We start from the raw sequence: 26,887 nt of genomic DNA, 5'->3' as shown, positions 1-26,887 counted from the left end.
TTTCTCAGTGACTTGCCAAAGGTGTCAGACCAAGACAATGTCAGTTTGGAGCATGCTCTGACATTGGAAGAACTGCAGGAGGCGCTGTTGAGCATGGAGAATGGCAAAGCTCCAGGAATAGACGGTTTGCCTGTGGAGTTTTATAAATCGTGTTGGCCTGTGCTGGCTGAAGATCTGTTGGAAGTTCTCAATAACAGTGTGGCAAGGGGAATGTTACCCCTTAGCTGTCGCAGAGCTGTACTCACTCTTCTCCCTAAGAAGGGTGATCTGTATGAAATAAGGAACTGGAGACCTATCAGTTTATTGTGTACTGATTACAAGATCTTCTCAAAAGTGTTGGCGTCCAGACTGAGAAAAGTGATCGATCAAGTTATACATGTCGATCAGTCCTATTGCATCCCTGGCAGATCAATCAGAGATAATATAACACTAATTCGAGATTATTTGGACGTCTCTAATCTATTGGGCTTAAACTTTGGTCTGATTTCTATTGACCAAGAAAAGGCATTTGATCGAGTGGAGCACCAATATTTATGGAATATTTTGAGAGCTTTTGGTTTCTCCTCTGGTTTCATTGCCGTGATTAAAACCCTCTATTGTGAGATTGAAAGTGTCTTGAAAGTCAATGGTGGCTTAAGTGCACCTTTCAATGTAAAACGAGGTATTCGTCAAGGCTGTGCAATGTCAGGAATGTTGTATTCATTGAGTATTGAACCTTTGTTATGTCAAATTAGGAGAAGGTTGCAGGGGGTAAAGTTAAATGAGTTCTCTTTGCCTTTTCAACTTTCTGCATATGCAGACGATATTATTGTGGCAATTACAGAAGAGTCAGATGTTTTTACTTTAGCTAAAATTATTGGGTGTTTTGCCAAAATTTCTTCATCCAAAGTTAATTGGAGCAAGAGTAAAGCTTTGCTAGTTGGTAAGTGGACAAAACAAGAACCTAAATTACCTGGTGAATTAAAGTGGTTGAAAAATAGTTTCAAATATTTGGGTGTTTACTTGGGAGATCAAATAGAGGTAATGAAAAATTGGGAAGGTTTTATTGAACTGATGGAAGGTAGGTTAAAGAAATGGCACTGGCTGTTGCCACGATTGTCTTATAGGGGCCGTACACTAATTATTAATAATCTGGTTGCTTCAACTTTGTGGCATCGTTTATCTGTTTTGGAACCTCCACCAGGTTTTTTGAGAAAACTACAGACCATCATTTTAAATTTCTTTTGGGACAGATTACATTGGGTCCCTCAGAGTGTTTTGTTTTTACCAAAGGAAGAAGGAGGACAAGGTTTGGTTCATTTAGAAAGCAGGAAAGCAGCCTTCAGATTACAATTTGTACAGAGTTTTTTGTATGGTGAACAAAATGTTTTGTGGAAACAAGTTACAGAATGGTTTTTTTCAAAAGTTGGCAATTTAGGTTTTGGTAAAACTTTGTTTATTGTTGATATTTCAAAATATAATATAAAGTGGTTGTCATCTTTTTATGCTAGTGTGTTAAAATCTTGGACCCTCATAGAACTGAAGCGAGATGGAGCGTCCACATCTTTAAACTGGTTATTACTGGAACCTGTCCTCAAGGGATCTCGTTTGGGTTCAGCTTGGGACAACATGGCCATGATCTCTGAACTGTTGATGAAAAAAGGGGTGGTCACATTGAAACATCTGCTCGAACTTGTTGGAGCTGAAATGGATGATGTTGTTTTGTTGGCCCGAAGATTAGAGATTCACTCTCTAAGAACTGTAGGAATGATGCTGACAAGTTTTAAGCAAATGTTGTCAGAAGAAGACAAAAAACTCATAAAGGGATGGTTTGATGGACTACTAACACCGGATGACGCAGATCCTTTCTTTAAGTTGTTTTTTAAAGCACAATTGAAAGACTTTGATTGTCCTGGGCTTTTTTTAGAGAAAGAAAAAAATGAATGGAAATCTTTTGATTCTGTGAGTGGAAAGGTAATGTATATGAAATGTGTTAAAGCTTTAAACAAAGTAAAACTAAAAGATAAAAAAGATACTCCTTGGAGAGGTTTTTTAAAGTTGGTTTTGAGGCGAAACCTGTATGGGGGTTACTTTATAAGCCACCACTGACTAAAAATGTTGGGGATTTACAATGGAGAATCTTGCATGGTGTTATTGCGGCTAATGCTTTTGTTTCTATTATTAATCCTGGTGTTTCAGATAAATGTCCTTTTTGTTTATTAAGAGAAACTATTTTTCATTGTTTTGTACAGTGTTTCAGAATAATGGATTTATTTACGTTACTAAGAGACATTTGGGAATTATTTGGAGAAAATTTTACAGAACAGTCCTTTATTTTTGGTTTTTTATATGGTAAAAGAAAGAAGAAAATTGGACGATTGTTAAATTTTTTTCTTGGTCAAGCAAAGCTTGCAATTTATTTGAGTAGAAAATTTAAAATCAATAATGGACAGAATACTGATTGTGTAAAGCTCTTTAAGGGTATGGTTAGAGCAAGAGTTCTGTTAGAATTCAAATATTATTTAAAAATGGATGAATTACATACTTTTCAGAATATTTGGGACTATGAAGGTGTTTTATTTAACTTTAATAATTCTGAATTTTCATTTATAGATGTGTTAATTTGAAACTGGTTTGATTTTTTTTCTGGATCACTACTGTGTGAATAAATGAGTTTTTAATCAAAAAAAAAAAAAATCTCTCTCTCTCTCTCTCTCTCTCTCTCTCTCTCTCTCTCTCTCTCTCTCTCTCTCTCTCTCAAACAAAAATTAACGGTTCATGGCAGTGCACGTGACTCTCACTCGCCTCTGCGTAAAAGGACAGCAGCAGCAAGCACACATTGGCTCACGTATGCCCCCTTCAGTGCGGCAGAGTACTGCCCTGCCTCACCCTGTGCCTTTTCAGTGCGGTTTTATCTCCCAACTGTTATGATTCTGGCCTGTCTGCCTTCTCTGTTTCCCTCCTCAGCCCTCACCACAGCAATCAAGCTCATCTGGGCCACCTACTCACCACCGCGTGGCAGTGCATTAAGGTTCATTCCATCCACCTGCTCACCAACAGTTATATTCAGCCTCAGACAGGAAGACAGTGCCAGATTTTTGAAAGCCCTTTGGCGTGAGTAGAGCTCCAGCGTTACCTCTTTTGCCTGACCGCGATCTTGACCACGTCTGGCTTTTTGGATCTCCCTATCTTTCCAGGCCCCCGTCGGACACTCCACTGATTCCCGTTTCCCGGCTATGACCCTGTTTCGGCCTCCCGACCTCCCTCCTGCCTCGCCCTCAGATTTGTCTGCTAGGATTGCCTTCACGTGCCAGACCTGTTTCTGTGCCCGGACCTCGGATTCCAGCCTGACCCCCAGATAAGCTTATCTGCCCCTCTGGCCCTGATCTTGCCTGCCTACATCCAAGCCCAGTCGTCTCTTGAGTTTTTTCCCCCTGCTGTCAACGCTCCTGGAGACGGCTTGTCGTCACTGCTCCCCCGAGGAACCCAGGACCTCCCTCGGCTTCCTTCTAAACTCCCTGAGAAGGTTAGTGGCTTTCTTGTTTGAACATTTGGCTCCAGGTTACTAGCCGCCAGTGGTGGGCCGTCAGGGCCAGCAAGGCCTTCTCTGCTGGCCTAACATAACAAAGAATCATCATAATTATGATAAAGGTTAATTTAATTTTTAATTTACTTTCCCAGATATCTAAAAGTATTCATATTCTCTTTGTGTCATATTATGCTCCTTCCAGTGCTGTTGTTTTTAGGTTAGTGTTTTTATCCAATCAGAATTCAGCTATCTTATGTTGCCAGGCTGTATGAAATCTGCCCAGGCCTTCAGAATCGCCTGTGCACTGTAAGTCAACGGGCAAATACTGTTGATAGACAGTTGCGATAGCTAATCAGATCACGAGTTGTGTCAGTAAGGCCCTCTATCTGGCCTCACGTTGAACGTGACATTTACGAGTCCTGTGATTGGATATGGATACTTACGAGTTTGAGCCGCGGCAGTGCTATGCAGATCAACAGAGTCACACCCGGGACTGTTAACGGTTAAAAACTTTTCTAACCCACAATGGCCGAATGAGAGCAACATGTTGATTTAGTTGCTGATATACTGGCAAGGCTGTTTTCAAGACGAACTTTTCAAGAGAAGCTAGATCTCGTTAGAGGAAGACGGCCAACCCCGAGTCAGCTAACCTGTCCCAGAATGGATTTTGTGTTGAAATAAGTGTTTTGAGGGACAGCTGTTTTGGTGAGTGCAAACATTTCATTTATATTATTCTATCTTATTTAGTTTTGACAGTAGCATACCAGATATGTTTTAATTGTTGATGCGGGTTTGTTGATTTTCAAAGTGCGCCGGATAATAGCCCATTTTGTACACAACTGAGGTGATGCAATGCCAAGTAGTGCTTAAGTGTGTTTCTAATTACTCTCCAATCCTGGTGTTATAAATCCTAGCATAATGAAAGGTATTTATTGACTAAGTTGGACATCACTGAAGGCCTAAGTGTGAATTGCACCACCCGCCACTGCTAGCCGCTAACCCGTTTCTCTTTCCCAGTGGCTCCTAGTTCGGTTGCTGGTAGCCCCACACCCCTTTTGCAATAAACCATTTACTGCTTCCACTCATGTGCTCTGCCTCCCCTGACCACACGTCCCTGGTTTGAAGAGTTTTTTAGAACCTATTTGTTCGCTGTGGCAACCCCTGAAGAAGGGAGCAGCCAAAAGAACTTACTTACTTACTATGTCCTCTGTATCATATCTGCATAGCGGTCGAGTCTTTGGATGAAAAATTAGTCTGTCAGGGCTGGCTGCACCCCCAAACCTTGAAGATAGATTTCCTTGAAAACCTAGATGGTAATGAGGAGATACTGTGGAGTATGAAGCTAATGATAAATGACCTTCAAGCTGAAATTATCACCAAACTTGAGTCATATATCAGATGTCATGATATCAGAGTCAGTTAAGAAGGAAGTTGTAGCTACTCTAAAACTGCTGAAAGAAAAGGTCACTTGGGAAAATCAAACGTTTTCTGATATTGAGAGCACAGCTAACAAGCATAATAACCAACTAGCATGCAAGCTAATATTATCAAGCTCTCTGTGGCAAAGGTTACTTTGAGCAAGAAATGTGAAGACTTTGAGAAATGCTCTAGGTGGAATAATATTTGACTTGTGAGCCTGCTGAGGGATCAAAAAGTCCATGACCTAAAGAGTTGATGGCTTAATTTCTTAAGAACTTGTTCTGGCTTGAGGAAAAACCCAGCCTGGACAGGGCCCAACATACGCTATAAACTAAATGAATAGATTGCGAGCTGCCACAAACAATGGTCGTTACAGAGACAGTTTCAAACGAAGAATACCATTCTGTGCCGTGTCAGAGAGGCTTTCCCCCTACCGCACAACAGGAAAAGGGTGTACATTTTCTCTGACTTCACACTGACTGTAGCCTGACACAGGACAGTTTTCATACTGCTGAAGGAAGAGTTCCAGTCAAACATTCTTAGGCAATTTTTTTCTGATTTATAGATAATTTTATTTTTTACATATAGGACAGCATGATTGCACATTAACTCGGATTATTTTGTAGTATGTTCAAACTGCAGTTAACAAGATTTGATTTTGCTTTCATTTAGGGAGAGGTAGCGCGCATCATGGTTTGATGCTTCTGCTAGGAGAGGAGGAGGGGCATTGTTCAGTTCTGAATTGGGGGGTTCATTTGTTCATTTTGTTTTAAAGGGAACTGGGTTAGCACCTAACCCAAAATTCTAGACCTATGCAGGTTAAGGTTATGGTGTCAAATATGTGAAACTAACATGTAAGTAGACTTAAAGCAAAGTTTCTCGGCTGTTTCTAGATGCTAATGGATACTAACATATGACATGAACCTCTGTCTTTTCATGGAAAAAGGCTCATGTTGTACACTTTAAATCCTCAGTAAAGAGAGCTAACAGAGTTTCCAGCAGCCACACAATAACTAAAATTTAAAAATAGTTGTGTGTCATTTCTGCATTATTTTATCACATTTATGATCATACAGCACAGTGGTCAGCACTGTGATTAGGGTAGATTATATTTTATACTCAGAAAGTATTCATTACCTCCACCAAGGTTTGTTTGTCTGTCCTTCTATTTGTTAGCAAAACTACTTAAAGGGGACCTATTATGCAAAATTCAATTTTTGCTTGTTTTCGTACTTCCATTTGGGTATCTCCTGCTTCTAGAAACAGTCAAAGCACCCCCCCCCCAAAAAAAAAAAAAAAAAACCCAAAACAACAAAAACAAAATACCAAGCTGTTTTTTGGCAAAATGTAAATGTTTTCTGGTGTCTGCACAATGCTCTGTTTCAAAAACCTTGGGATTGTTGTGTCACAATCCTTGTTACCTAGCAACCCCAAACTGAACCCAGCCCCTCACCCAGCAACCCAAGTGGAGCTCCACCCACTTCATTACAAGAAGACCGTCCCGTTTGTTCTGCTGGTTTTACCACTTCACAATATCTGCTGGAAAAGGAAAATGTTTTGTTGTTGGCTTTAATACAGAACCATGTATCTATATTGCTGCTGTCTCAACCCACAACAAGTTAGGATAGGTCTGTGAACTATACAAAATATGTTCATTAAATTTTATACACAAAATCATTCTCAGATATTGAGATTTCACCTGATCAGTTCTGCCTGTCTTGAGCTCATTTCAGAATGAGCGGTTTAAGGGCCGCATCACTTATATGCTAATAAGCTGCTGTTGGGGTTATGTGCTGTTGGCTCCGCCCTTCCAACACATAAAACCCCACTAACACTATACATTAAACACTCTACATTAAAAAACATAAAAACTCACTGAAGGATTAAGTGCTGTGGATCTGACTCACATTTATATTGTTATTAATTCAAACTGAGGATTCTGACTTTGGGACAGGGGGACTTAGCGGTTCCGAACTGACATTTGTCAAGTAGAAGAGCAGCAATAAATGGGTTTGAACCAGTGGCAGCTGGCCAATAGAGGGCGCAAGGGCGCCGCCCCACCACTCACATTACCTTGAATAGGACGCAAAAAAAAAAAAAAAATTAAAATAGAATAAAAATATTTCAAAATATATGTATACATATTTTTTTAGTTGTGTAAGATAAATATTTTATGTTGCTTTAGCTGTTTTAATTCATGTAAATACACAGGTGTGATACCTTAAGTATGTCTATTTTGGACTTATAGCCACCCTGGAGAAAACTCCACCAGCCGCCACTGGTTTGAACCCCGACTTGTTAAAGGAAGCATAATAGGTCCCTTTAAAAAAAAAAAAAAAAACCCAGAAGAAAACAGATTTCAACAAAATTTTCAGGAAATCTTCAGGTTGTCCTGAAAACAAGTCATTAAGTTTTAGTGGTGATCAGGATTATGATCTTAACACATACTCAGAGCAGGAACTGATCATGCAAGATTTGTTTTTAAAACTTTGCCAATAACGGTGGGATTCAACTGTGTTTGTTAGCAAATTATTTCGTGAACCAGTGGATGGATTTTTTGGCTGTACAGGATGGATTCCCATTTTTCTATTTCTATTAAAGAATTATTTATTTGTAATTGTTGATGACTAAAGAGTTACTGAAAAGAAAAATTCCCTTTAAATTTTCTTTTTAAGTTCTCGCGAGATTTCAGTCATGAGATTTCATTACCATCTTGTGACTGGTTTTAGCTCGCCAAATAATCTGTAACATATATGTTATATGTACAGACGCATGCTATATTAGTTCACATCAGAAGACTTTAATTTAACTGCTGGAATGGAGTGGTATTTTGTAAACATACACAGACAACGATACTGTGCAAAGCAGTGAATTGTATTTGAAAATATTTATAAATATATAAATACAGACAAGTACTTGACCATTTTAAGAGAAGCTGACAGAGAAAATCAGTCATATTGCAAAAAACATGGAAAGTGACATCTCATGGATTTTAATGAAACTGGGTGTGTGAATAGTACTTGGCTAGTGTAAATCTTTCCCAAAACATTTTGGCATAATATTAAGTGGTTGCCATGGTATCCAGCCGTGTATTTTGGGGGCAAATGCGCCTCAAATTTAATAAGTTAATAAGACCAAAAATGGCACTTTTCAATGCATAGAAAAAACACTATAAATACTTTTCAAATATTTTTTAAACAGTTTTGTGAAGAAACATCTCTTCTTTGTGTTTTTGAACATTCTGTGCCTTTGGAACAGATATTTTATGAAATACAAATTTTTAAAATAAGGTCCTATTTCGAGCTCTCAAATTCGTTAAAAAACACGCTTCACACACTCTATAAATGATATGATGACAAAATGATGGGTTGAGCCTAACATTCTGGAAGATTTTTTCAAAAAAGTAATTTTCACAATATTTACTGAAACTTGTTTGTTGTCTGTAACAACTATAAAGTTAGTCCCATAAAGATAATTGTGGAATTTTTCAGTAACACTCCATTTCAGAGCTAAAAACTCTAGTTTATGAGCTGGATATTTTGACTCACTAACAGGCAAGCCTTGACTAGCATAAGCAATGACACACAACTTGCCCTCCTGTTCTTGGTACAGAACTGCCAGTGGTGCTTGCATCTGTATGCAAAATATATGGCAGTTGTGGATTGGCGAACCCAAAGACAGGTGCTGTTATCAGCTTGGAGATTATTGTTTCAAAGGCAATCTGCTGGTTGCTAGTCCATTTTTCCCCAAAGGATTTTTTTGGATTGGAATACTCCCCTTCTGATTTTTTCACTTTGGCCAAACAATGGCCACAAGCAAAACCACAGGTTAGCCCATTCAGTTATTTGACAATAGGAGCATAGTCTTTAACAAATCTTTTCTAATATCCTGCAAAACCCAGAAAAGATTGCAACTCTTTAAGGTTGCGGGGGACTGGCCAGGATTTTAAGGTTTCAATCTTTTCTGGATCAGTTTCAACTCCTTTTTCAGAGACAATGTGTCCCAAATAACGTACAGAAGACTGAAAGAACTTACATTTCTCTGGAGAGAGCTTTAGTCCAAACTGCTTCAACCGGGAGAGCACACGCAGCAGCCGTTCCTCATGCTCTTCTAGAGTGTCAGAAAAGATTATGATGTCATGAAGGAAAACAAGGACTTCATTAAGATGCAGATCTTCCATGCACCTCTCCATTAGCCGCTGAAACGTGCTGGGTGCAATTGTGATTCCTTGCGGCATTCTGTTCCACTCCCAGAATCCAACCGGTGTTACAAAAGCTGTTTTAGCTTTATCTTCTTCTGCCATCTCTATCTGGTAATATCCAGATTTTAAATCCAACACAGTAAACCATTTGGACCCTGTCAAAGCACAAAAAGATTCTTCCAAATTAGGAAGGGCATATGCATCTTTGATGAAGATTAAGTTTTCTGTAATCTATGCATAACCGGATGGTACTGTTTCTTTTCCGAACAAACTATTGGAGATGAAAATGGTGATTTGGACTCTGTTATGACACCAGCTTCAAGCAGGTCCCTAAGATGTTTCCGGCCTGCCTCCAGATCTTAGGGATGGATAGGCCTTGCTCTGTGTTTAAAAGGTGTTTCATCATGAAGTTTGATGGTATGTTTAACTGCGTCTGTACAGCCAAAATCCATGTCATGATGAGAAAAGACCTGAGGCGTGCTGTTCAATTTGTTAATAATATGTTCTTTCCACTCAGGTGGAATGGGGGAGTCTCCAAAATTAAACTTTAAGGAGTTCTGTTGTGTTGTTTGAGAGATAATCTGTTGCAACAAAATGGTAGGGGCTGAGCCAATGTCTGCAATGATGGTCAAAGGTGAAATAAATACATCTTGCTATGACTTATTGGTGAAAAAAGGTCAGGAGCTTCAACATCGCTTTGAGCCAAAGGTGAAATAAGGGTTGATAAGGGATTCAGGTGATTGTTGAGATTGTCTTACTTTTTTAACACTGAATCTGATTGGGCACTGGATGGGAAGCTCGGGCATAGATAGTTCAGCATCCTCTTCCTCCTGCACTTTGGATCGCCTTGCTGCTGAAAAGTGCTATATAAATAAATTTCACTTCACTTCACTTCCTGAATGTCAGAGAAATCTGTGTGATGACTAGCCTGCTTGTGAGTCAGTAATCATCAGGCACGTAACGCAATGGAGGGTTCTTCTGCAGAACAAGCTGGCAGGAAACCACAAGGGAGCAATAGGTCTTGATGTAGAGTACGAGTTGGCCCATCTTGGTTCTCAGGTTGTACAGTATAGACTGGTAAGTTTCCAGCACAGTCAATAACTTTGTACACTCCACATAGACAGACATCTAAAAATTTAGAGGCATATCAGTCAGCAACAGCAGTATGAAATTAGATGGGGGGGGATTACAAAGACCTACCCGTGACAGCTACAGCATAGCATTCCCACATCCAGCTTGATGAGCAGCAGCTGTCTTAATCAGACACTGGCGGTGGCGTATTAAAACAGTCACAAGATGGCAATGAAATCTCGTGACTGAAATCTTGCGAGAACTTAAAAAGAAAATTTAAAGGGAATTTTTCTTCTCAGTAACTCTTTAGTCATCAACAATTACAAATAAATAATTCTTTAATAGAAATAGAAAAATGGGAAAATTATCCTGGTTAGAATTATTTCTCACAGATACTTTGTAATTTTAAAGTTTAGGCAAATGTGTAATGCTCAAAGTTGTAACTATTTTGCTCAAACCTTGGAAATACTATTATGTGCAAATCTAATTCGATATCGCAAGATGTCATTCTGAAATTATATTATGGGAACGACACTCAGCTACTACCACAACAAATTTTAGTTTAATATCTGTAAAACTGACTGATTTATATGCATTTTTGTGTTGATTAATGTTGGTATGTTGGCAATCTTAAATTAGACTGACTCCAAACGTTATCCAATTTTAGACATCCATCCATCCCATGAATGGTCCATTTTCGAACTTCTGTCATATATAAGGCGCATTCTCGTGCGCCTCCCAATTTTGGTAACTTTGTGCGGACTGCCGCGCTCCATTTTGGTGCTCTAGCGGAGCTGGTTCACCTGTATCAGCATTTACATGATCCCTTTATGAGAGATCACAAAGATAATTAAATGGTTCAAAACTCACAGAAGGATACAGCACCGGCGTAAGCGTCAAGTATAAACGCGTAGACTGCGCGCTCAGCACCTACCACCAGTAGGCAAGGTAGGTGAAGTGTCTTGCCCAATGACACAGCAGCTGAGACTGACGGAGCGGGGGCTTGAACCAGCAACCCTCCAGTTACATGATAAATCCTTACCTCCTAAGCCACTGCTGCACAAGAAGTCATACTAAAACATAACGACTTCTTACATATATAAGGTGCCCTGGATGGACACTGTCATTTTTTGAGAAAATTGAAGGCTTTTAGGTGCGCCTTATAGTCCAGAAAATACAGTACATCAAATGATTATTTCCTGAAAAACTAGTTAAAGCCCATAAAGTAGTTTATGAGATATATTGCTAACAAATAGACAAAGTTGGCTCCAAAAAGATAATGGCAACATTAAAAACAAAGATTCTGCACAATCTGTTAGTGCTCAGAATATGTGTTTGGGATCAGTCTTATCTACTACCATACTAAACATTAGGTCAGTATGGGTGAAATTGATGAAGTTCCAGTCACTTTTGTGTGTTTTAAGGTCAATGGGCTGTAGCAGCTATCTAGAAGCTGGTTGACTCAAAAAGGTAATCAGATGAGGGAGTACATATAATGATTACTTTCTGCAAATTGCAATAAACTTTGTTGAGTGGCCATCCTAAATTGGATTTATTACAATGGTTAATCAGTTGTATGTGTACGTCGAATGATTATTTCCTAAAAGTTTTCTTAAAATCCATCCAGTAGTTAATGAGATAACTTGCTAACAAGCAGACAGATTTGACATAGTTAATGCCAACATTCACAACAAAGATCTTACACAATCTGTTAATGTTCAAATTATGTGTCAGGGACCAGTCTTGGCAACTATCAAACCTACCTTAAATTTGAGTAATTTTTATATATGGCCCACTTGCAACTGAAGTTGAATAAGCTTGTCTTACATCAATCTATGCTCTCTTAAAAATGTACTTATTTGAAAGTTTTATTTTACTTTTTGTTCCAAGCACTATTTGTTCTAAGCATCATTTTTATATCAGTAAAAATTGACATGTCTGCATCTTAAAGGGCTATTTTAGAAATGTCTGATTCTGTGGAAAGGCAATGAAAAGTTAATATCTTATTTGTTATAGATAGCTTTTTGAAAATCCTCTGTCTGGAGAAATAGTTTATTCTGACTATACTGCCAGGCTAATGGCTAGTGTGAACTTCCAAGTCCAAGACCAAAGTGGGCCATTGCCATCTTAAAACATAAATCATAAATATGTTCATAAATGTGTTAATTTATAGCTTATTAAGCATGAATCATCCTTAATGATGTTTTCAATGTTAATTAATCATTTTTTAATGATTAAATAAAGCTAAGTAAGGTGTAGTTATGATAAAGTGCTACCGTGATTTCCTATATAAAACTAGTTCATTTTATTAATCCTAACAAAACAAAATCTCCTTTGCTTGCAATGTATGTGAAACATTATGCTTTATAGGAGCTTTAATTTTTTGAGCAAAAATCTTCGGTAAAAATTTAAAAAAAGTAACATCTGTATTTTAGACAAAGCTTTCTGTTCTTACCCTGTAGTAATCTGTGCTGTAAATGTCTCTTGACATGCCGAAGTCTCCAATTTTCACCAGAAGGCCATTCCCCACCAAACAATTTCTTGTTGCCAGATCACGGTGGACGAAGTGTTGTGACGCCAAGTAGATCATCCCAGCAGCAATTTGACTTGCAATTTGGAGCATTTGGGATAGGCCCAGCTCACTGTTGTTCTGAAGAGGCTGTCCATCAACCAGGATCATGGCATCGGGCCCATGAGCTCTGTGGTAGAGGGTTAGACAATTAACTATTAGTCATTGCATTTTCCTTCATGACATTACAAACGTTTGCAACCCTACAGGCATATAATCCAAAAGGAGATGTCATAATGATTATGCTCATTTTTATACTTAGAAAATGTTAAAAGTGCATTGCTCTTCGTCAGTAAATGTGATACCAGGGTTTTTCTTTGATGACCTGACAGACACATAGGCCCGGTCCCAATACTCACACTTCCACCCATGTGTCCTTCAAATGTGCATTCATGCTAAAATGTTTGAGTGCGTAGTGTGTCCCTAATCTCCGGAGTGGTCTTTCACCCCGTCCCCTTTGTGTACTACATCCATCCTCTGGCTAAACCCACATCCAGGCAGACTTTGGAAAAGTATTTACCAACAATTCATCGCTGCTTGTGACATTTTGATTTTTTTTAAAATTATTGTCTTTATTGATAATGAATGAATGAATGGGTGAATGATTGTAGTGTGAAACACTTTGGGGTCCCTGGACTTGATAGAGCACTATGCAAGTGTAAGCCATTTACCATTTACCATGATGACAGGGTTTTGAATTAAAACACAGAAACATGGCAGTGGTGACAGAGCAAGCTGAGTCTGTCATGAAAAAAGCAGCTTTCAAATGTAAAGTATTGAAATAATTCTTGTTTCACTCTGCTGTACAGGTGTGAATACTATCAAACTTTGCTCCGTATTCAACAAGTCAGAACAAAACACATTTGAACAGCCAAATATCTCCTGCAATGACTTTAGAAAGCACTTCGACTGAGTAATTAAGCAGCATCAACATCAGTACAACTTTGACAGCGTGGTGGGAATACCTCAAAATGAATAAGTCTTCAATTCTCCCATGCAGATGTACACCCATTTGGAACAACACAGACACCTTGCAAAATAAAAGGGCTCTTAACTTTTCAACATCGAGTAGTAAAATAATAAGTCATTTAGAGAATATATTTGATGGAAGAGATTTCGGGCCCGTTTATGTTCAAGAAGATTCATATGGCATTGACAAACATAAAATTTTTGAATATCACCAAATAAAGTCTATAATCCAGTTCAAATTTAAGACTAAACAGAAAAACATAGAACTTCCTCAAGCAATAATTAGCCTCCTTAAATTACAACCCCCAAAGCTACTCTCAAAAACTTATCTACTGGTACAAATTTTAAGTTTTGGAGTAAAATTTGAATAAAGACTTGTAGAATGACCCAAAATGCCAACCTTCAGCTTATACAATCCTTAATAGAATTCCCTACACAGGACAAAGGATGTTCCAAATAGGTTTCTCACTTACTAACACGTGCACAAACTGCATGTGAAATCTACCTGATAACTATCTACATGCCCTCTTGCATTGTCTGCCTGTGTATGGCTTTTGTTTAAAAGTTTGTGAAGACTTATCAACATGCTTAGAGTACACAGTTCCAGTCTGTCCCTCACTTTGTCTTCTTGGAGACGTCACAAAAGTAGTCTCGGAAACATAAGTGTCGCACCCTCCTTGCAGTCCTTGCAAAAAAAAGCAATACTTATAAACTGGAAAAATAAGACTGTTTACATATAACTTTAAAAAAGATTGTTATTAGATTTTGTTTCCATGGAGAGAATGTCTGCTTGTAGAAAAAATAACAGAAGGAATTTGAATTGATTTTGGTCTTCAATAATTAAATACATCACTTAGCCCCAGATGCAGCAAGCCCCGCCCTCCACACCACTGAGGGGTGGTGGGTACTGGCGCCAGGACAGTGTTGTCCCAGGGTGGACTGGGCATTGGGTACTTCCCTGGGGAAGTGGTGGGGGTAGAGTGGAGATAATACCATCTTGTGAACCAGATCTCAGACCCTCTACTGGAGGTTTTTTACTACAGTGTCAGTTAGCTTTTGCCCGCTCGCCATCCCTGTTTCCAACTCATGCTACTAAAATTACTTACATCATTTCAGTTTTAAAAGGAAAAGCATTTTAAATATGTGTTTTTTAAAAGGGCGTTTTTGCTTTCACACTCACTAGAAAATGCTCACAAGAATTCAAATGTGTGTTTGATCATCCCCTCCAGCAGGAGGAAACAGCAAAACGTCTACTCACTCTTCGACAGGGAAGGAGGCTGAACACTCAATCGACTTCCGGATAACCGTAGAGGAAACAGGATAGGATGAACTGGCGCTCAAAGATGCGTCTATAAACTCATTGTCTGAACAAAATAAAAGATCAACTTGATTCCAGAGACGAGCCAAGCAGTATGGATAGATTAATTTCTCTCCCCATTAAGATTGACAACCGGTTATGTGAACGAAGAAAGGAAAGGGACTTCAACTTACAGAATCCCCAGTCATCTGTATTCTGCCCCTCCGTGGAGTTGCCTGTTGGCAATTCACCATCACCTGAGTCCGAATCAGAGCACATGAAGGTGGGACAAGCCTAGTAGACGCCCTAAAAACAACAACATTGATTCGGGGCAAATGAATGCATCTACTGTGACACCAAGGGTCATTTTGTTGCCAAATGCCCAGCCCGGTTAAAAGGCCAGGCCCGCCAGTAAACCAGGGGATATTGGTGGGTAATCTTTTTGTTTCCCCTGTGGCTCGTTTGTCTCTGCCCACCACTATCCTTTTCTGAACAGGCCAGATTACACATTACTCAGTGACTCCGGGGCAGAGCATAATTTGATCTCCAGTGACATTGTTGGACATCCACAAATACCCACACAACCCCTCAGTCATCTTCAGTCAGTTTCTAGTATCACGAGTCATACACTCACCAAAATCAACTGTAAGATCTCCAACCTTCATGTTATCATTTTAGGCAACCACCATGAGATTGGTGAGTTTTTTGTTTTTGATTCTTCCTCCCCTCAGTTAGTTTTTGGTTTCCTGTGGTTACAGAAACATAATTCTGTCATTAACTGGTCGGAGAAAAGAGCTAAGTCCTGGAGTAAAGATTGTTTGCAGAACTGTTTAAAGTCAGTTATTTCCTCCTCAGTTAAGGGAGAGGTTCTGCCTGAAGTGACAAGGCTTGGCTTGGCAGGATTCAGAACATGCAGACACAGACAAAGTTTTAAGTGTTTATTGTAGACGTTTGGCAAACTGGATTGTTGAAACAGGAATCAGCACTCACGTTGTGGCTTGGGAGCCGGACCAGAACAGGTAAGAATGTCGGGGACTGGTGGTTGAGTGTGGCTGGGATGGTCAGATACCAGTGAATCCAAGGTTTGCAGCCAAATCCAGAAAAGGGTACACCCGAGATAAGGTCCAACACGAGTCCCATGTCCGTGCTGTTCTCCAGAGGCTCCATGAGAATCAGCTTTTTGTCAAGGCGAAAAAATGTAAATTTCATGTGTCATCTGTATCATTTTTAGGTTTCATTTTCAACCAGGGACACTACCACATCAACCCTGAGAAAGTCCGTGCCATGGCTGAGTGGCCAGTTCCCAGTGACCGCAGGCAGCTACAATGCTTCCTCGGCTTCACCAACTTTTATCAACAATTCATCAAGAACTACAGCCAGGTGGCTGTGCCCCTCACACAACTCACCTCCACCCTGAAGACCTTCTCCTGGACCCCCAAGGCAGACAAGGCATTCGGTGAGTTAAAGGCCCTTTTTTCATCCGCTCCCATCCTTTGCCACCCCGATCCCACAGGACAGTTTATTGTGAAGGTGGATGCATCTGACCTATGGGTGGGGGCAGTACTCTTGCAATGTTCTGAATCTGCATAAATCTGTCCTGAATAAAATCTCCTCCTGTTTTGTTGGCTCGCTCACATGAGGCATTAAAAATTACATTAAAAAAGCACAGAGAACAGAACCAGACCCAGGAACAGGACCACAAAGTAAAATGTTTGTCCCTCAATCTATGGTTAGTAAAGTTTTAACCGTTGTCTCATCTGTCATCCAGGGGTTAACTGAATGCTCTTGTTTACTAAAAGGTATGTCTGATGGCCTTCCCTAAATTCTAATATCAGAGAATTTGTTTCAGCCTGCTAAACCTGCGCCCGTAATAAGAGTGGATCAACACCCTGCTGAACTCCTTCAGCCTTCTCCCACTCCCAGTCGTCCATGGTCCCATATTGCTCTGGATTTCTTTACTGGTCTGCCACCTTCTGAAGGTAAAACATATTTCTAACCCTCATTGATTGATTTTCCAAAGCAGCTCACTTTATTCCGCTACCCAAACTGCCAACCGCTTTTGAAACAGCTCAGCTCCTAGTTCTCCACATTTTCCGCCTACATGGAATCCCCGTAGACATTGTTTCGGACAGAGGACCCCAGTTCATGTCTAAAGTGTGGAAAGCCTTTTGTACCGCCTTAGAAGACAAATCCAGTCTCACTTCAGCTTAGCATACACAATCCAACGGACAAATGGAAAGATGCAACCAGGAATTAGAAACAGCCCTCAGGTGTATAATCAATAATAACCCATCTTCTTGGAGCACACACTTACCTTGGATTGAGTATGCACATAACTCTCGCACCTCATCTGCTAACGGTTTGTCACCTTTTCAAGCATCTCTTGGTTATAACCCACATCTCTTCCCCAGTGTGGAGACTGATGTATTGGTCCCCTCTGTTCAGTCTCACCTTTGCAGATGCCACAGAGTCTGGCGCTAGACCAGAGAAGCCCTCCTGAGAACCGCAGAGTAGAACAAAAGGTTTGCAGAACGTCACCGCTCCAGAGCTCCTGTCTACCAAGTTGATCAAAAGGTATGGTTATCCACAGGAGACATCCATCTTAAAGACATCCCCAAGAAACTTGCTCCATGCTTCAACGGCCCTGTTGAGAATTTGTTTTGGGATATTATAATTTAATTAAGCAATTATTGAAGTTGTTATTTTATAGATTTAGTTACGATTCGATAGTTGCATCTGGTTCTGACCTAACTACATATCCCATGATGCTTTGAGAAAATAAAAGGAACCAGAAGAAGAAAATAACAGAGCTGTTAGCTTAGTTTTCCGACAAGCTGTCGTGTATATGTAACCTTCGTTCGTCTATATTTGTTCACTAAAGGTCAACTAAAATTCCATCCGACTCCTTTCGTTATTTAATAAGTCAAATATACAACATTTTGGTGCCGAAACCCAGGAAGCAGGAGACATGGTTGATGAAGAGGAAAACGGAATGGAGCGACAGGACACTGGAGAACAGCGTATTGAAAGAACAAAGAGAAAGCGCCGGACAATACGGAGTTCTACTACGCGACTACTGAATCAGCTGGATAGTGAATTATTAAAGGACGACCCGGACGTCGGACGTGTGCGGGAAATGCTGGCTGTGCTAATGGCAAATGGGGACAGTTTGAATGAGCTGAACCACGCGCTATTGAGGAGCATACTCCGCTGGACGAAGTGTAGGCGGTGACGGAAATCGCAGAGGAGTATAACGACCGCATCATCAGTACGAACGAACGTGCTAACCGAGTCATAAGGACGTTAGAAACTGTGAGTACAGAGCCCCAACAGGCGCAAATGAATGAGAGCAACGCAAACTCCACACAGCAAAGTAATGCTACAGTGAGGCTGCCTAGGCTAATAATTGACAAATTCGACTGAGATGTTAGCTTATGGCAAGAATTTTGGAGCCAATACGAGACGGTTATTCAAAATAACGAAGCTCTTTGCAAGCGAGAGAAGTTTACATACATGAAAACTTACCTCACAGGCACAGCTGCAAAGGCTGTAGCAGGGCTCACTCTGACAGACAGTAACTATGATGCTGCAGTTAAAATACTAAAAAGCAGATTTGGAAGAAAGGACTTAATAATAAACGCTCACATGTCAAAGCTCCTGAATTTGACTCCTGTAAAGAAATCCTCTGATGTGAGTGCTATGAGACAGTTGTATGATGAATGTGAAGTTCAAATCCGAAGTTTGGAGTCACTGGGAATAGTATCAGACACATATGGAGGCATGTTATGCCCAATACTGCTCCAGATGATGCCGGAGGAACTGGCTCTTGAGTACAGACGTCAGAGGGGAGATCAGGATGAGTGGAAGGTGCATCAGGTGCTGGGGTTTCTACAGAAAGAAGTTCAGAGTAGAGAGAGAGCCTTGCAAATGAAGAGATCATATAATGAAAAGGAAACCACGTCTGGTCCCAGACCATGCAGTAAATCATATGGTTTCAGTGACATAAAGCAAAGGAAACCAAGCATGACATCAGCAGCTGCACTCCACACTGCTGATCAAAAGGTTCAAACCTGCCTCTTCTGTAATAGCGCTGAACATAAGGTCGAAAACTGTCCAGAACATGGGGTGTCAGCACGCAAAGAGAAACTGAAGAAGCTTGGCAGGTGCTTTGTGTGTTTAGGACAGAAACACATCTCAAGATTCTGCAGATCCAAGGGTGGGTCCTGTGCCACATGTGGTGGCAGGCATCACGTAGCTCTTTGTGATAAAAACGAGACCCCAGCCTCTGCAGTCTCTACCAATATGGAAACCGTTATTTCATCAGTAATTCCCCAAACTAAGGAAACCAAGCCTAATAATGAAAACACTGTGCTGCTGCAAACAGCCAAGGCATGGGCGGTTGGGCCTACCGGCCGGAAGATGGTTCGTTGTCTATTAGATGGAGGAAGTCAAGGTTGTTTAGTGCACGAGAATGTTGTGAGAGCACTGCAGCTACCTGTCACAAAACAAGGGACACTTATGCTTCATGTATTTGGCTCTTCATCTCCCACCCCAGTTGAATGCAACATAGTGAAGCTATGCTTGGAAAATGCGTGGGACATGGGACAGAGCGTTGAAATAGAAGCAGTAGTGACACGAAAGGTCTGTGCAGCAATGATGAAGGTTCCGGGCGAACATGTGCACAATGAAATGGAAAGGCAAGGTCTCCAATTTGTAGATTTCCCTGGAGAAGATAAACCTGAACTTTCTGTGCTAATTGGCTCTGACTATTACTGGCAAATAGTAACAGGCCGTATAGAGAGACTAACGGAGAGTTTGGTAGCTCTTGAGAGTGCCTTTGGTTGGGTGGTCCAAGGCCCAGTAGTAATGTCCAGTTTTTCATAGACAACATGCATGCACATTCAACTCAATGAAGACATCCAGATTGACAAACAGCTCCATGCATTCTGGGAGCTTGAGTCCATGGGAATCACAAGTGAGAAGTCAGAAAGCCCAGAAGATCTGGAAGTGTTGCAACGGTTTAAGGAAGCTTCCACCTTTAAAGATGGACGTTACCAAGTGCAACTGCCATGGCGACAAACTCACCCGCCTCTCCAAGACAACTACCGCATTGCAAAGCAAAGACTGATGAGTTTGAAAAGAAAACTAAAGACAGATGTTGTGCTGTACAACAGATACCATGAAGTAGTGCAGAACTACTTAAAGGAAGGAATGGCTAAGGATATGCCAAGAGAGGAAATGGCTGCAAGCAGTGTGACATTCTATCTACCTCATCATGCAGTAATAAGAAAAGATAAGGCAACAACAAAGCTAAGAGTTGTGTTTGACGCTTCTTCTCATGAAGAGGGAAGCCCATCCCTGAATGATTGTCTCATAACAGGCCCTAATTTAAACCCAGATCTGATGAGTGTTCTGCTCAAGTTCAGGCTGCATCATATTGCCTACATGGCAGACATTAAAAAGGCATTTCTGCAGATATCGCTATCAGAAAGAGACCGTGATGCAGTGAGATTTCTGTGGTTCTCAGGACCACCTACTGATGACACAGATGAACATTTGCTGGTGCTCAGAATGACAAGAGTGGTGTTTGGAGCGTCATCAAGCCCATTCTTACTAGCAGCTACTATAAGGAAACATCTGAGACAATAACAGTCAGAGAGATGAGTTGATGGTTTCTACCACTTCTGGTTGTTCTATGTAGATTACTTCATTTCAAGTTCCAGTGAGTTGAAAGAGGCCTTCACAGTGACTACTACAACTAAGGACATTATGTATGCTGCAGGAATGGAGCTATGTAAATGGATAACGAACTCAGCTGAGCACAAAGAAATGTGGCAAGGAATTTCAATGGATTGCACTACACAACCAGAGACATGTGGATCAGTGCTAAAGGTCTTGGGCTTGGTGTGGAGACCAGTAATGGATGATTTTCTATTCAACCTCAGAGGATTGCTGGACATTCTGAAGGAGAAAAGGAACACAAAAAGAAGCGTCCTGCAGTCGTCTGCTCACATCTTTGATCCGTTAGGCTTCTTGACCCCTTTCACCATCAGAATTAAGTGTCTGTTTCAAGAAATGTGGGAGAGAGGAGTGAAGTTGGATGAAGAACTGCCACCTGATTTGTCCAAGAAGTGGCAGCAGTGGTGTTCAGAGCTCCCTCAACTGCACCAGTTGATGATCCCACGATGGCACAAAATAGACATGCAACAACTGAACAGTCAGGATGTAAAGTTACATGTGTTTTGTGACTCAAGTGAACGGGCCTACAGTGCAGTCGCCTATCTGCAAGGAAAAACTAAGGAAGGGGAAATGAAAATGAGTCTGGTGGCATCCAAGTTCAGGGTGGCTCCACTTAAAAGGATGACATTGCCACGGCTGGAGCTAATGGGAGCCGTAATAGCTGCCAGGTTTTGGAACACGCTCATTAAAGCTCTTCAACTTGACCAAACTCAGCTAAGTTTATGGACAGACTCCATGATAGTGCTGCATTGGATTCAAAGCTCTGCCGGCAGGTGGAAGCAGTTTGTGTCGAACAGAGTTACAGATATCCAGTCTCTAACTGGCAATGCATGGTCGCATTGCCAAGTGAAAATCAATCCAGCTGATCTTCCCACCAGAGGGTTGTCTGTCCAAGAACTGATCCAGAGCACATGGTGGTGGCATGGACCTTGCAGACTAACATTACATGATCAGTCAGAAAACATCCAGGAACCTGTTCAGGAAGATGAGGTGAGATCTGAAATGAGATCCAAACACCAGGTTGCAGTACACTTGGTCAATCGAGATGCAGAGTTCTTAAAACCAGTGTTAGATCTGGAAAAATACAGCAAACTAAGAACAGTGCTCAGAGTGACAGCCTGGATATGGAGATTTATCACAAATGCCCGCTCAAGTACAAAAATCAGTGGTGAACTGACAACAGAAGAGTTGGAAAAGGCAGAAAAACACTGGATAAAGGTGACTCAGAATCAATGTTTCAAGTCAGAAATTGTTATGCTTAAGCAAGATAACTGCCTCAACACTGACTCTAAAGTTTGAGAACTGAAACCATTTCTGGATGAAGATGAGCTGCTTTCTGTTGGAGGAAGGCTGCAACAATCTGAGTTTTCATACAGAGAGAGACACCCATGGATTTTGCCTGGTCATCATAGATACACAGAAAAGTTGGTGCAATGTCAACATGAAAAAACGATGCATGCAGGTGTACGAGACACTTTAGTGCAAACTAGAGAAAGATATTGGATTGTGAGAGCACGTCAAGTGGTAAAGAAGGTTGTGTCAAGATGCACATTTTGTAAGAAATTCAACGCCAAGGCGGGACAACAGAAAACTGCACCGCTGCCAAAAAACAGGATAACAGAATCCCCACCATTTGAAGTCACCGGTGTGGACTTTGCTGGGCCCCTCTATGTAAAGGAACAAGGCTCAATGAAAAAATCATGTGGCACTGTTTACCTGTGCTTTAACTAGAGCAGTGCACTTAGAGCTGGTCTCAGATCTGTCCACAAAAAACTTTCTGATGGCTCTAAAAAGATTAATCTCAAGAAGAGGTTTGTGTAAAGTTATCTACTCAGATAACACCATGACATTCAAGAGAGCTGAACAAGATTTAAAGAAGCTCTGGGAGAGCATTAAGGATCCACAGCTCCAAAACTTCTTCTCCGAGAAGGCAATGCCCTTCTCGGAGGTTCATTGCTGAACGAGCATCCTGGTGGGGAGGATTCTGGGAGAGACTCGTCAGGTCAGTAAAGGTAATCCTACAAAAGGTACTCGGCAGAGCAAAACTAAGTTTTGAAGAAATGTGGACGACTCTTACTTAAGCAGAGGCCATAATAAATTACAGACCTCTAACATACATGCACAATGATGTGGATGAGCCACAGCCTCTGACACCTGCACATTTCTTGGTGGGCCAAAGACTGACTAGTTTGCCTCCAAGAGTATTCTTAGCTGACACCAAGCATCCAACAGCAACCAAGGAAGAGATGACCCGGAGATGGCGCTACAGGCAAAGACTCATGAACAACTTCTGGAATCGATGGAGGAAGGAATACTTGTTGGACTTAAGATCAGCGCATCGGTGGGACTCTCCGACACCGTCCAAACTGCAGGTAGGGATATAGGGCTCATTGGAGAAGACAAGACTCCGAGGCAGAGCTGGAAGCTGGGAAGAATTGAAGAACTGTTTCCAGGCCGTGACGGACTGGTGAGATCGTGTGCTGTCCGAACGACAGCCGGGACTGTATGGCGGAGACCAATCCAGCTGCTATATCCTTTGGAAATTTAGATAAACTGTTGTTTATTGGGGGGGGGGGGGGGATTTGTGAATTTGAGAATTTGTTTTGGGATATTATAATTTAATTAATTATTGAAGTTGTTATTTTATAGATTTAGTTACGATTTGATAGTTGCATCTGGTTCAGAACTAACTACATATCCCATGATGCTTTGAGAAAATAAAAGGAACCAGAAGAAGAAAAAAACAGAGCTGTTAGCTTAGTTTTCCGACACGCTGTCATGTATACGTAACCTTTGTTTGTCTATATTTGTTCACTAAAGGTCAACTAAAATTCCATCAGACTCCTTTCATTATTTAATTAGTCAAATATACAACAGGCCCTTTCCCTGTGGAAAAAATCCTCAACACATTTGCTGTCCGTCTTCAACTACCCACGTCCATGAGGATCCATCCCACCTTCCATGTGTTTGAAACCAGTCATCGAGAGTCCTCTCTGCTCCCCTGCCATCCCCACTCCACCTGACCTGCTCAATGATAATCATCTGGCCAACACAGTTAGTTGTATCTTAGATGTGAGACAATATGGCCATGGCTTCCAGTACCTGGTCGACTGGGAGGGATATGGTCCGGAGTACTGATAACTTTTTTAGGTATACCTTTTTAGTACTGGGTTTTAAGTCCGTTTTGCCTTCAGAACTGCCCTAATTATTCTTGTCATCAATTCAATTAAACCAGTTGGAGAGCGCAAACCTCTGTCAAGGCTATAGGGTCACTAAAAAATTGGAGGATCTGGATTGTGTACTAGATCACCAATAAAATCTAGTGACTGTAGAAGCCACTAGAGTTCAGTGATTCAAGACTCATTAGAGAAGGCAATGTTTTTTTTTCAATTTCTTATTGTCCACTGTAATGGCGGAATTTATTATTGTGTAACACCTGTTGTTGATAAGCCATGACTATGTTATGACTTCTATTCCAAGTCCCATGGGTTCTCACAGAATGAACTTATTTAAAGGAACGATGTAGAATTTTCTCCTCATGGGAACCAGACTGACTTGCTTTTCCCTAATTCCTCCTTCTGGTCCAGTATTTCAATATCTTTAGTATCCTGTGTTGATTTTATGGGCTAGAGCTTTGATTCGGAGCTTCCCGTTCGGAGCTGGGACTCTGATATTAATTGTTAATTGTCTTTAAGGCTCTCTGTATATTATGCACCATACATACCTTTTATTTGCAACGAGTGGTTATTTGAGCTACTGTTGCCTTTGTCATCTTAAAACAGTCTGCCCATTCTCTTCTGACCTCTGATATTAACAAAGCCTCTTTTGTCCACACAAATACTGCTCACTGGATATTTTCTGTTTTTTAGACCATTCTCTTTAAATCCTAGAGAAGGTTGTGAGTAAAAATTACAGTAGATCAGCAGATTTAGATATACTCAGACTATCTTATCTGGCAACAACAACCACGCCATATTCAAAGTTCCTTAGAACCCTGTTTTTCTCCATTGTGATGCTCGGTTTGAACTTCAGCAAATCATCTCTGAAGGCACTAAGTTGCTGCCATGTAATTGACTGATTAGCTATTTGTGTTAACAAGTAATTAAGTGTAGCTAATAAAGTTGCTGGTGAGTGTACATTGACATGAAAGATTAAAAATAAATAAATAAATAATTTAAAATATTTGCTTCTTTCTTTGTTATGTCCTTTTGGTCCTCAATATGTGCAGGATAAAACTTGAACGTTTCTGATTATTTATTTTTACGTTTATTGTTTTGGTAGATTCTAGGAACTGGACTTACCTGAGAAACTTGTTAAGATCGCCATGTTTCATGTACTCAAAGACCATAATGAGAGGGTCTCCATCCACACACACTCCGTAGAACTTGACTATGTGCTCGTGTTGAAGGTTGGTCAGTAACTCTGCCTCATGCTGGAAATCCTTCCTGGCTGCAAGTGTTGGGTCTTTCAGTGTCTGCAAAAAGTAAAAACCAGAATATTTCTCACATTGTTCTCTTTTTTTAAAGTTTAATGTTAAACATAAATATACATTTGTTACAGGTGATACAAAAATAAACTTTGAGAATGTGCTGCTCTTATAAAAAATCAAGTACTAGCTTTGAATATTTTTGCATTCTGATTTCTAACAGTTCTCTATTTTTTCTAAAAGTGCTGTTCTACATGCAGTCTGAAAACTAGGCCTTCTGTAGGTACCAGGAACTCACCCAGTCATTGCACTTCCCTTATTTTTTAGATGTGACTATCACCTACTGTATTTTTCGGACTATAACGGACTACACATAAAAGCCTTCAATTTTCTCAAAAAACAACAGTGTGCCTTATTATCTAGAGCGCCTTATATATGTAAGAAGTCGGAATGTTTTAATACGACTTTGGTAAACTTCAAAGCCGGACCAATTGCAGCATTGAGGCTCAGTTATAGTTGCGCTGAAGTGTCATGCAGGGCTGCGTGCACAGCGCGCGGTGTAGGCATTTATACTTGACCCTTACGTCGGTGCAATATCCTTCCGTGGGTTTTGAACAGTTTGATTATCTTTGTGATCTGTCATAGAGGGTTCATATAAATGCTGATACAGGCAAACCAGTTCTGCTAGAGCACCAAAATCGTTTATTTTGAATGAAGCGCGGTCCGTACAAAGTTACAAAAATTGGGAGGTTAACAATGCGCCTTATATATGACAAAAGTTCAAAAATGGACCATTCAATGTGACCAGACAATGTGTCTTTTAATCCAGTGCACCCTATAGTGCGAAAAATACGGTAGTCATATTGGGGTGACTTTTGACAAGGATTTGAAGTTTGATAAAAATGTAGCTTCTGTAGTCAAGCACAGCTTTTAATAGTTACATCTTTAAACCAAGGTTAAGCCTTTATTAAATCATACTGACCTGGAAAAAGCCATTCATGCTTTTATCAGCTCAAGGCTTGACTACTGCAATGCTTCATATTTTGGAATCCCTCAGTTTTCCATCAGATATGTTTAACTAGTACAAAATGCTGCAGCCTCACTTTTAACCAACACTCCCAATGTGAGCACATCACCCCTATTTTTTTTTGTCTCTACAGGCTTTCAGTCCATTCTAAAATTGATTTTAGACTTAGACTTTATTGTCCCCAAGGGGAAATTCTTTTCCACAAACCAGCCACTGCACTCCGATCACCAAGTACAATGATATACAGCATGAAACAAAGCATAACATAACACCATCACTCAAGGTTCAACATAAAATGATATCCTTGGTGGGGCCTGTTATTTAGGGCCGCTATAACTGTGGGCATCAAACTTCCTAAAACGAGCCCTCCTCCACTGTAATGTCCTATAACTTCACCCCGAAGGCAGTGAGGTGTCCCTGTATTGGATGAGTAAAGTCCTGTGTTATTGATAATGCAATGTGTTTGATGGCCTTATTATTGAGTTCAGAAAGATAGACAGACCGATATTTTTGCAGTACACAGCAAATTCAAAAGTGTTAAATGTTTTGGTGTTAGCAGACTTTGTGCAAAAGCAGAGTTAATTTTACACTTATAGAGTCACATTCTGTTTATGTAACTCTGGGATGTATATTATTAGTAGTTAAAATCCAGTGTTAAAAC

General features: G+C 40.5%; 1 protein-coding gene across 3 annotated transcripts in view; it reads right to left on the bottom strand.

Annotated features, from left to right (window-relative positions):
- LOC108249944 (NT-3 growth factor receptor-like) overlaps nt 1–26,887 on the bottom strand; it is a 143,595-nt gene that overhangs the window by 10,428 nt on the left and 106,280 nt on the right. For all 3 annotated transcript variants that reach the window (XM_037980845.1, XM_017439615.3, XM_017439616.3), the window contains exons 15-16: nt 25,075–25,247; nt 12,655–12,898 (exon numbers count right to left, since the gene is read on the bottom strand). In XM_037980845.1, the coding sequence (XP_037836773.1) occupies nt 12,655–12,898; nt 25,075–25,247 (417 nt within the window). The remainder of the gene's footprint in view (nt 1–12,654; nt 12,899–25,074; nt 25,248–26,887) is intronic.

Source organism: Kryptolebias marmoratus, linkage group LG17, assembly GCF_001649575.2.
Source record: "Kryptolebias marmoratus isolate JLee-2015 linkage group LG17, ASM164957v2, whole genome shotgun sequence".
Classification (NCBI taxonomy): Eukaryota; Metazoa; Chordata; class Actinopteri; order Cyprinodontiformes; family Rivulidae; genus Kryptolebias; species Kryptolebias marmoratus.
The sequence above is the reverse complement of the archived record's forward strand: the minus strand, read 5'-3'. Positions and strand labels throughout refer to the sequence as shown.